This window comes from Alosa alosa, chromosome 22, assembly GCF_017589495.1.
Source record: "Alosa alosa isolate M-15738 ecotype Scorff River chromosome 22, AALO_Geno_1.1, whole genome shotgun sequence".
NCBI lineage: Eukaryota > Metazoa > Chordata > Actinopteri > Clupeiformes > Clupeidae > Alosa > Alosa alosa.
This window is the reverse complement of record NC_063210.1, coordinates 13,383,264-13,395,460: the sequence shown is the minus strand read 5'-3', so window position 1 is coordinate 13,395,460 and position 12,197 is coordinate 13,383,264. Positions and strand designations below refer to the sequence as shown.

General features: G+C 42.9%; 1 protein-coding gene across 1 annotated transcript in view; it reads right to left on the bottom strand.

Moving 5' to 3' along the window:
- Positions 1 to 452: 452 nt before the first annotated feature.
- pald1a (phosphatase domain containing paladin 1a) overlaps positions 453 to 12,197 on the bottom strand; it is an 82,821-nt gene continuing 71,076 nt past the window's right edge. The window contains 2 exon segments of the mRNA XM_048233706.1: positions 453 to 2,621; positions 9,709 to 9,864. Coding sequence (XP_048089663.1) covers positions 2,472 to 2,621; positions 9,709 to 9,864 — 306 coding nt within the window. The 3' untranslated portion in view covers positions 453 to 2,471.

Genomic DNA, 12,197 nt, shown 5'->3' with positions numbered 1-12,197 from the left:
AAACAAAACAAAAAAATAAAAATCACAGTCATCTTTTTATGGACTTCAGTGACTTAATCTGTGCAAGTTCATTCACACAATACTCCACAATTTAGTGATTTTAAACATTCTTTCACATTTGAGGTCTATTCCTGACATTACCTCTCATACTTCATTCAAGTCACGAACAAAGTGCAAGTGGTTGCGGTCCTTGCATGACCTGGTTTACTCTAGGCCCTAGTCTTGAGCTCTACAAGTCAAGCCATGCAGACGAAAAGGTAACGCACACAACCTGATGGCATAGGTGATCAGAGGATTCTGAAGTTATGCATCTTCAACAAATGCAAGGAATGAAACAATAGGAAGTGGTTGATAACTTGCATGTTTCTCCTGTTGGCACAAAATGTTGTGACTGCTGAGTGGAGGGAATGAGCCACTGTAATGTGGTATACGTGCAATACTTCAGACAGCAATGCATTGTACAGATTTTTATAGTTATAACTCACATTTACATTTATCACATACAGGTACAGGAAATGTTACCACGGGACTTAAATTAATACATGTGATGACAGTATGCAAATGTTAATATGTCAACTGAGATGAAAGACTTCAATGAAATGTATTGTTACACTGCCTGTATGAAGCATATTTTCTCAGAAATGTGGAGACTGATCCTACAAAACTTAATAGAAATGTACTTTGACCAAAACAAATGCTTAACAATGAAGTAATGGCACCTATATCACTAATGCATATCCACAAGGGCATGTTCTTTCTTGATCAAAAACATCACGTAAATATCACCATTCATTTGGCTAGGGTTATTCCAGAATACAGTGCCCACTCAACAGCATCTGGATCTAGGATAAAAAAAATAATACAAATGTTGCCCTCTAGAATCTCAAGACAGGGGCCGCGATATGACATCACACAGAACGGGTTTGTTTGAGGCCAGAAGACGGAGAGTAATCAACACCAGCATCTCTGCAAGCCCTTTAAGACATCTCCATATGGCTGTGTAATATACCCCCCCATTTTATTGAGAGCAGGCCTGGAAAGACTCCCATGGGAAAAAGGATTTCTGACACAGAAGGTATTTGTGTCTGAGGTTCTTTTTCGTTGCCCGTTTTCCAATTTGTGTGTTGGTTTAATATGAGTTTAAGCGGTGGGAGTCCAACGATGAGCTCAGAGCAGAGAGGTTGGGCTTTTCTCATGTACTACATAATGTTGACAATCATTAAAATAATGTCAGCACTGTACTTTAAAGGATTTTTTACAAGCTATTACAGATGTGGTGTGTGTGTTCATAATTCAAAGGTGAAGAGGAAATTAGTCCCTGCACATGATTCTTAAATGTGGAGACAATTACCATAATTACTGATCTCGCTATGGGCTCCTGTCGTAGGTCAACTACACATAGACTCATAGTTTGTACATCATGAAATCTCTCCAGAGCAACCTCCAGAGAGCAAAACCTAAACCAATCACAAAGCAGAAGGGTTCCCATGGATTAAAGGGCAGAGTTCATGCTAATGATGATGCTGTACAGCAATCGTTTTATAGAATAACCACAGTCATTACCATTTCTTTAATTTAGCCAAATCCTACTGCAATGTTGCATGACTTCATCGTCTCTATTCACTTAGTACGTACTGCAAACAGCCACATATATAATCCATTTATCGATTCACAATTGCATGTTGTACAAAGGAGCCAACAACTGAACATTGAAAAAAGAAACAAAATAAATGGCTGCTATACATAACCACTGTTGTAATGTGCGATCGTCAGAAGCAAATGTGCTCTACGATCATCAGAGACACATTCAGACACACCGAATAGGGCAGACCACAAGTATCAGTCCCAAATCTCTGAAGGTTGGAACCCTCAATCTCTTTTTTTGTGTCTTGTAATTTGCTCATAAACAAAAGCTCGAGATGGAACAGGAATTCCAGGACGGAAGCAGAGCTCACCACACTTGGACTCCCCACACACACGTTTGGGGTTTCAATCATGGTACAGAGTGTAGGTGTACATCCTGTTGTGCGGGCCAAAAATGGTCATATCAGACTCTGTTGGAGTGATTTTGTTTCATTCATTTTTCTTTCTATAAAACCTGGAATTATCATCTTCTTCAAAACTGCTCCTAGGTAGCAGCAGTGAATTGTGAAATGGGATGTACATTGAAATGATGTTTCATTGAAAAGAAAAAGTATTAAATCAAATGTTAACAGCTAAGACAGAGGCTAAATGCATGTAAGCAAATTAAATAGCTCTTCACAAAATGGCAGGTTATAGAAACATAAAAACAGTCCTTCATATTAAACATCTTTAAAAAATCATACCAGTAGTGAACAGAAATAAACTAAAACACAAGAGAACAGCTTCTTAAAAAGCAACATTGTTAAAAAAGAGAGACTGCTTTTTGCAAAATTAAGGGGAGAGAGACATTTTTTTTCTTCGGACAGTTCCCAAGCTCAGCTTCTCGCTCAGATGAACTCTCCACGAAAAGGCAGCGACTGAGCGTTCTGCTGTTGCCAGCGGCGACGCAGGCTGGCGAGTGGCGAGTCCCTTGGGTTCTCGAACTCGGAGAAGCTCAGACGGTTGAGAAGGTCGTAAATGCCTGCCCGGGACGCCACCTGTCGCACACAACACACAACAGCATAAGTTAGACGAGAGATCTCAAAACTTGAGTGTGACCAGGAGATCGATGCCAGGAGGGATTCTCAAAAGTGTTGTAGTTGTGCAATGACTACAGTAATTAAATGAGAATGTCTGAGACGAGGGTCTTTTTGGATAATTATTTTACAAAGGTTTCGGGAAAGTAACAGTGCATTTCATAATTCCTTATAGCATACTGTATTTGTTTCAGATGTTCCCCCCCCCCAAAGAAATGTAAACAAATACAAAAACAAAACCAAAAAAACATATGTAAATACATACGAAATCTGTTTTAAGAACACAAATATTTTACAACCAAAGCGACACTTTCGGCTGTGCCAACTTTCTGACTCTCAGACTGACAGTTAACTGTCCACTTCAATCTAAAATTGCCTTACACAAGTGCACATCCATCCACTGCCGGTCTGAAAACAAATGCACTTTGTGATGGCAAAATAACAGATGATGACAGATAACAGAACGTCCATTACAGAACTTTAAATGAACACTCTTGCATGCAAACAAAAGTTATCATTTATTCTAAGAGCAGTTATGCAACACCCAATTTCTCATTACTTAAGTAAAACATAAGCTTCCTCTACACTGAACATATTAGCCCACTGTCTATCTTTCATCACCCCATTCGATATGCATTGCGGGAGATTAACTGAGGTTTGCTCAGAGGATTTGGGGGTGGGGGAACGGACTTCTCCAGGCCACAGGTCACACACATCATTAATACTGGAAATGAAGCAAGGACAACATCTGGTCCCATCATGACACAATTACTGTGGTTGTGTGTGTGTGTGTGTGTGGGGGTACAGACCCTCAGTGTAGCTCAGAGGAGAAAACACACCATTAAAAATGGCACAGCTTGTGTGTGTGTGTGTGTGTGTGTGTGTGTACTGAGAGGTGTGAGCCCTGGCTGATGTGCAGGGCCTGTTGCTGGGCACTCCATAAGGGTGTGTGTTTTAAGTGTGTGTGCATGTGTGTAAAAGTGTGTAAAGGCTGGTGGGAAAATCAAAACACACCACACACGCACACTCTTCTGGAGTATCACTAAGCAAGGGACACAAAAAGCCATCCCCTCAACAAAAACACAAAATTCATCTCATTGTACCATGTTTGCCCCCTACCTCTTCCGACCCCCATCCTGAATGTTTTCAATGTTTAACTTCCCATCTCTTAGAGGTTACTATGGTAAACAAATCTGGTCTCCACAGGCTGTTGTGGCTTTGTGAACTCAGATGGAGGCATCAAATCACCTCAACCTCACCACACTTTCATTAGGCAGACACACACACGTTGATTGATCCAGAGTGGAGTGCACCCCAGCCATCCATAACCTTCTGACAAACACCCTGATGGAAATGGCTACATACGATCCCACCATTCCCCCACAAGATTGTGTTAATGGAATTGTGCGAGACCACTTTCGCCTCATAGAAATGACCTGAAGCAATCAGCTTTAGCTTAGTAATTTACTGCAGTCTTTTACTTTGTGGGCAGCAATATGTGTAGAAATAGAGGAATATGTGGTCATGACTCTGAGAACCCCCCACCCCCCTCCCCCAGATCACAGTCCACATCCCTGCCTGGTACACAACAATTGTGCCTCTGCCAAATAGCTGCTGCCGGTAATGACATTTCCCCTGCGGTTTTGGAGCAGCACTTAGCCATCTTACATGCTGATTATAGCTTCTGAGGCCAAGTTAGAAAGGGGAGAGCGCCGAGAACAGCGTGTACAAGTGTGCCAGACCCACTGAACCCACGGGGATGACCTTCGGGTCTTGCTCGATGCCATGGCGATGCAAGAAAAATGCGGACTAAACAAATACTGTACATTGTTTGCAAGCTTCTTTTTCAGTGACTTGGCGAAAGTGCATGGGGTTCGTCATCTTGAACTGACTCTGGGGGAAAAAAAGGACCTGAAATTATTAAATATGCTGATAACTGAATTTTCCACTTCAGATGGCTATGCTGTGTCCAAGTCTTTCCTGTAAAGGGAAAGTTACGCTTTTTGTATTCATAAGCCTAGGGCAATCAATCTGCCTCTTTGAAACAAAAGAGTTCAGAGTTTAGAAAAATATATAATTATCTTCCCATGGGACAATTGATTCTTTCAAATGGATTCTTCCCGACAAGAATAAACTATTGTACTGCTGAGGTGCAACAATCGATCAAGACGGAAAAAAAATATTGTATTTTTTCAATGACCCAGGCTACTCTTGCCTGTGTGGTACTCCTGAGAATTGTAATGATGAATCACCTTAGTCTGTTTCAATTCTACACTGAATGCAGAATGATTGGCAGGGTGGCCACAGACACACTAAGAATTAGAAGAAGCAGAAAATACTTACTCAGCCCCTGCCTTCTGTTTGAAATGGCTCTGTAAGCACATCAGAACTGCAGGAATAGCTTTAAAAAATGCTTTAAATTTATGTAATTACATTTGTTCCCATATTGAATGTTTAATTGGAGAGGGGCCGTAATAAATTCAGATTCACTAACTGGCTGACTACAGATGAGAACGGTAAGGCCATTTATTACGTCTATTGTAGATGCTTTCAGCTTTCAGTAATTGCATTGGTGCTACTGAAGGCTTTGGTGTGTGTGTGTGTGTGTGTGTGTGTGTGTGTGGGAGGGAAGGAGATACAGAGAGGCGTTTTCTATATGCAGGTGTGTGTGTGTGTGTGTGTGTGTGTGTGTGTGTGTGTGTGTGTGTGTGTGTGTCCTGTCAGAAGTGGAATGGCTTTGTGTCAATGCAGCTCCATGCATAGCAGTGTCGTCTGAGTGTGCGTCCAGTGTGTGGTCCGACCCTGATAGGAGAACCCGTGTACACACACATGTGCACACACACGGGTCTGCATGGGGACGATAGCGAGTCGCACTGGCTGACCTCATACTGGAGGTCCTCTCACTCTTGCTCACACAATACCCATTATTAGGACTCTCCAATGGTGTGTGTGTGTGTGTGTGTGTGCGTGTGTGTGTGCGTGTGTGTACGTGTGTGTACGTGTGTGTACGTGTGTGTGCCTGTAGGCACAGAGGTCTCCATAGATCTCTCTCCTAGTCCCAGCACAGTGACTGCAGCAGGACAAAGCCCTCAATCATTTGCTCTTTCATGATTACGACTCATCCCTCTCGTACCGGTCCGGGACTATACAGTATATTAAAATAAAATTGAATAATTACGACAACAAAAAAGAGAAAAACATAAAGGTCTGTTTGCAAAATGGAGATATTGTCCCCACAGTAACAAACCTACCTCCTACACAATGTATAAGTGAGGGTGGCTTTTGACTATGCTGTACGCATGCCTCCTAAAGGCTTTGCTGTATTATTGTTTTCAGATTTCAAGCAACAGCTGTTCAATAGAAACTCTCCCCAGTGTAACCACCACCACAACATCAACAACAAAACGAGACAAACAAAAACAGAAGGGAGATGGGTGGGCATGCATGGCAGGGGCGCCGAGCGGCACAGATTGCACGACACGCCACGGCAGCCTGCAGGCTCCCTCCCCCCGCCCCCTCGGTGCCATGGTTGTGTAACACTGTCCCTCCCAGAGGGCCGCTGCCTGGATTGAACCGTATTTGCTGGCTCTGGTGACCCTTGACCTATGAGGCGGGTGGCCAGGTCTGGGCTTGACGCTGGCTCCTCTTGCTTCGAAATAACGAGGCGGCCTCTTCAGCCTCGGGTGGAGAAAGCGGTTAAAAACCGTGTGCCGCAGACAATGCACCCTGGCAAACTGGGGCAGCACTATCCAATGAGCACACAAGCAGAGTACATTCAATATGATGGAAAACTTCGTCTACATCTAGTTTGGAAGAGAACATTGGGCATAGACTGAGCATCGCACACTGACAAGTCTGGCATGAAAGAGAATTTGATTGGACTGGCAACATTTGAATGCGGCCTTGGCTTCAGAGAACATTACACTTCGAAAGTAATGAGGACAGCCGGAGTCAAGTTCTTGCAAGTGCCTGAATATTTGCATACCAAACAGGGACGTGAAGAGATGTCTTGCACTGATCTCAGCCTGAAGATTCCTTCAGTGCAGGGTGCATTTCATTATGCTGTATAATAGGACAACAGCCTGGCAGCATGCAGATACCCACTCATGCCAACACTCACCACATCATACTGCCTCTTTAAGTCCCGTACGGTGAGGAAGAGCCTGTGTTGAGCACGCACAAATCTGCTCAAGTAGTTTTCACAGGCACAGCTCCCTATCGGTTTTTGGGCACGTAAAAATTCAGAATATTTATTTTTCTTAAGTCCTCTGCTGGGGAGTAAAGCGATTGATGTGTGTCTGATTGGGAAACAACAAGTAGTTTGCATCTTTTCATTTTGGTGAATTTCATGTGGTCTACTTGCACGCCTGTTCTTTGGAGTCTGGAAGTAGAAAGTGAATTAGCAGACTAAACTAACTAACTTTGCCAAGAAGGAATTAGGAACATTATTTAATTACCAAAGCTGTGATGGAGCCAGAGCAGCTGGTACAATTTGAAGGCAACACATCAAAGGGGCTCTGGGTTCATGACTTAACTTACTCGTTATAGTCATTCACTGGATTCAGCCTTCTTCAAAGCCTTTTAAAAGATGCGTCTTAAAAGCTGAGCAAAGGACGTCTCACACACTTCAAGAGCCGCTTTCCTCTAGGTCGTGAGCGACTTAATAAGGGCCTAACATGATTCCTCTTCAGCCTAGGGCCACTGCAATGACACGGAGGACAAGATAAAAGACAAGGGAAAAAAGTGCAGAAACTCGCTGCAGTACTTCAGAAGAAGAGGAAGGAGGGAACACATCTGTCATGAAGTGGGTCATCGATGGTCTAGGGACGAGTTCACAAACACCGCTTCAGTCCTGAGCGAAAACCTCAAACTGAAAGCAAGATGAACACACTATTGGCCACATCATGTATGCTCAGAAACTCTTCAGTCAGGACAGGACACACACACACACTTTTTGTTGTTGAGGAAATTAATACTGGCTTAAATAACAAGCTGTATTTCACTGATAACATTTTGCTTACAATGGAGACCTCCCCATTCCCCACTGTTGTGACCGCACACAAAGCACAGGTTTCAGAATGGCCATTACGCAGATTCAAGTCAAGCAAATAAATGATTAATTATGATGTATAGTCTCAAAGATACCCTTTAGGGAAGAAGTTTCTGTTTTGTTCTAATTTAACGCTCATGCAAGAAAGTCCAGTATTCTCCCCTCCATCAATATCGTTTTATTTAAACAACAGTCTGTGCCTGAAGCTAAATTAAAAACAAGGCAAGCGGACAAAGAAAAAAAAGAAGCAGCGGAGAATAACTTCACACTGGGGGGATGAGCGTGGGGAAAGTCGCCGGGGATTGTGGTGGTAGCGGCGGTAATCGCTTATTTGGAATGCTCATAAATTCTTTCGCTTTACTGTAGAGCCACAGCTGGACAAACCAGGCCCGACGATTAATGCACCAACCAAAGCACTGGGCCCGGTCCCTTATGAAGTTCAACGTGTGAAGAACCAGACCACAATAGGACTAGAATAAGCTTGTAAATTCCAGTGGTCACATCCAAACGAAACTCTGGTTACGGTTCACGGCACACACACTGGCGAGCGGAAGGGGGTGTAGGGACAGGGGGCAGGACAAAGAGAAGGAGGAGTTTGGGGAATGAGAGGTTTGACCTGAGGTTATAACATGTTTTTTTTTTTGTTTACTTGTTTTTAGATAGTCTGAAAATGGCCCAGAAGTGCTAGTGGTATAAAGGAATGGCACAGAAAGATCAGTTTTGAGATTCTGGAGGAGATGAGAGAATCTGAGAACAGATTTTGGTATCAGCCTTTCTGTTCCCACGGTCGATTCTTTGAGGGAATTTCTTCTGTTTGGATGGGGTGCATCTGCAAGGCCTGAGGATTTGCTTTCTTCAAACCTCAAGCAATTAAACTCCCCAGAACATCTCAGATGTTCTTTCCAGAGAATACAGGGAAAAGCACCACCAAACCTGCTGCGAATAAATGTAAAAAAAAAAAAAAAAAAAAATTGGGATGAGATCATCGACATATGACTTGTGCTTGGTTCCCAATGAGGCAAAACCTACTAGTCAACCTCTCAGTAACGGAGGTTCCCCAGCATAAAAAGGTGTCGTAATGGTCTGACATTGTGTTGCTGGACAAACATTCACCAAAACATGGCAGCACCAACGGCTCCATGACTCTGCTTCAGTGAGATTTCCATTGATGAAGCGAAGAGGAAGAGACTGGATGAGTCATCCTGCTAGAGAGGCCGATTATGGTGAGGGGGGAGGGGTTTGTACACATTGGTATCAGATGGCCCATCCTGGAAGCTGGCCACACGTTCGCTTGTGTGGTAGAATAAAAGCTGACTAGAGGCTTTTCTAGGCACCACTCCTGCTACCGCCCTCCACCCTATCCCCCTCTCAGCTTCTCCCTCCGTTTGGTCTTCATCATCATCATCATCATCATCAGCCCCTTTAATAAAATCTGGGCTACCTTTCACGATCACTAAAAGAAGTTTTATGTAGTTCGAAAGACCATGAGAGCTATTCATTGGCTGTTTGCTGTTGGCACATTTGCTTAATGCCATTATAATGAGTGGGGATGACTGCTGATGTGAGGCCAATCAGTGGCTAAATAGGAAGTCGGCTTGGTAGAGGGAGTGCCCTTTCATCACAGCTGGGTTTTGGTTTTGTTTTCGTTTTCTTTAACGAGACACTGGACCCATTAAGTCATTAAATTGCTAGTCATTAAATTGCTGGGGATAAAAATTAAATCCTGAAATGTTTTTGTTTGATTAATCTACATCCATTGAGGTAGTCAACCTTTTTTATCCTTCTATACACTTATATTGGATTGAGGTAATTCATGTGATCAACAGTGGGACTAATGTGGTCAGTCAGGTATGTAAAGCAGGTGGACAAGTGAAGCACAAAGAGAACAGGGGGGTCCTCCTGCAAGATGTATTAAACAACCCCCTTCATAAACAACTGATTCTTCAGCACTTTGTTAGTGATAAGGAACTGCTAAAGGTGTGGTCACTGACAACTCACCTGGTGCATCCACTGGCTGAAGGACTGCTGCCAGGAGTCCTTCTTCTCCAGGTGCAGGTAGGTGTTGAAGAGGATCAGGTACATGTAGCGTTCCATGTACTGCAGACTCTGCAACAGCAGCTGCTGGCTCTCCTTCTCAGGTTTGCCACTCTTGATCTGCAGGGGGTGGGGGGTGGGTTTGAACAAGAGAGACCAGTCAGAACTCGGTGCTTGGACCCAATTTGTCTGAGCTTGCATGAGTTTGCGGTGGGCAGTAAAAGCACTGATGGACACATCAAAATCACATCCTCTTACTTTTATTGACAGATGTTATAGCTTTGATCAAGGGAATAAGCTCTGACAGACCTTCATTAATATCAAACTGGTAACACCACCAACAGAACACATTGGGGAACACTCATAAAATGCTTATTTAGCAGAGATGTGAATAATAGACAGGAGTTGCACCTTTGACCAGGACTGGACCCTTGACTTGCCTAAACATTCATAAAACTTCTAACTGATACCACCCTGAGGCACTGGTTAACACTTGCAGGGAAAAGATAAGATTTAATACTGCACATCAGGGCACCACGGTTTAAAACCCTTTCACTGGGCCACATACCACAACCATTGCAAGCAAATTGTGTGGCTTTTCCAGCATTTGCAAACAATGAGCACCTTGAAACAACACAGCCGTTTAAAAATAGCAAAGACTTCTGTCAATAATCTGCCCTCACCCCATAAACTATGCCTGGAATGCTCTGTATTATGCTTATGATGAGACCAGTGCAACTTCTCCATCACTAAAGCGTTAGCTGCGGCTTCCGCATGAGGTTTGGTTCTAAATGGCAAATTAGCCTGCAGATGACAGACTAAAATATGTGCTAGACAAGCCAAGGCCAAATGTGGTGTGATTCATTGTGGTGCTCTTTTCTGCAGAAGAATGCAATCCTTTTTTACTGCTTTTACCTTAATTTCTATGCAGATATGATGGTAATTTACCATTTTCAGGAGGTTGGTAAGTGCATGTCGACACCGAATCTCTGACATTTCAAAGGCAAGAGTTGGGGGGGTTGGGCAAGAGTTTTCACTTGAAAAACCATAAGGGTCACCCAAGGGTCTACAAATCTATTGTTAACTGTGCTTTTAAAAACAGCGGAACATTGTTATGAGGTGACAAACGCCCGAAAGATAAGACCAGACCAGATACAGTGGCTTGTGGCTGTGAAGTGGCCACCCTCTGAATACTGAGGCCTGTTCTTGACCAACATTCAAAAACACTATTTCAGCCATAGATCATTTGAAGACAACTTGCAGCAGTCAAATGAATGGAAGGTAAATCGAGCATGTAATAGTGTGTGTGATAAAGTCTTTGATGGTGCCCTCCAATGCCATCAAAAGTTCAATCTTGATTGATTTTTTATCAAGGGTTGTGAAAATGGAATCATTTTGATTCAAAACACAGCTCAAGAAAAGCAAAACAGAGCCACCCAGACTAGTCTGTGACTTCATGAAAGGTCTTCCAATTAGAATATTGGCTGGTAAGAGAAGACCTTGTATGTGTTGCAGCTTATGATGGATAGTAGTGTTTCCATACGGCCATTCGGGGTAAAACCTAGGAAGCGGAAACTTGTCCAGGAACCTGCTCTCACTCGGTCCTCTCAGTTCTTGTGTTTCCATTAGGACAGAGACGGTTGATAAAGGATCTTTGATTAGGATTGAAGGACCCTGGTTGAACTTGCCAGCCTCTGGAAGTTTGTTACAGGACCTATGATTGCGACACTAATTAGGCTAGATTAACTACATTGGCTGAGGTAGCTTACACAGAATGAACAAATGTCCGCCAAAAATAGGCCTTCACTGGTTAAATTTCGATGGTAGGCTATATTCATTTATCAAGTAGGTGATCATAATGAAACCTACATAATGCAACATTTGAATCGGAACAGCTATTCAAAGGTAACGTATGGTCTACTGACCTACTTCAGTTCACTCCATTTGAAAGTATGTGTGTAAAATAGCTGATGCATAATTGTTTCTTTTTCTCCTCCAAGGACAGACTAATTTAGGTAGTTGACTTGTGCCACTCACTCTCTCTATCTATCTATCTATCTATCTATCTATCTATCTATCTGGGATTAGTTTTACATGGAGACGTGGGGTAAAGTAATTATTATCAGGGGTTTTAGTCACGTCCGAATGTGCCATGTCAGTAATTATTATGGACAATGTCAGTAGATATTACGGCGACTTTTACCTTCTGTAAAAGTATAGTCTACCAATGTAATCGACAAGGAGGATAAATATGTGATTATATTTTTTCAGCTGTAGCCTGTAATATACCCGAGGCCCACCACAAACATTTTATTGTAGCCTACAGTTGTCCTTGACATATTTAGCATTTGACAAATAAAACTAATGAGTAAACATTACACAGGCCATGTTGCATGTATGAATGCGAGATCAGGAAGCAACGTAGCACACACATGGCGACAGGGAGGTGACAG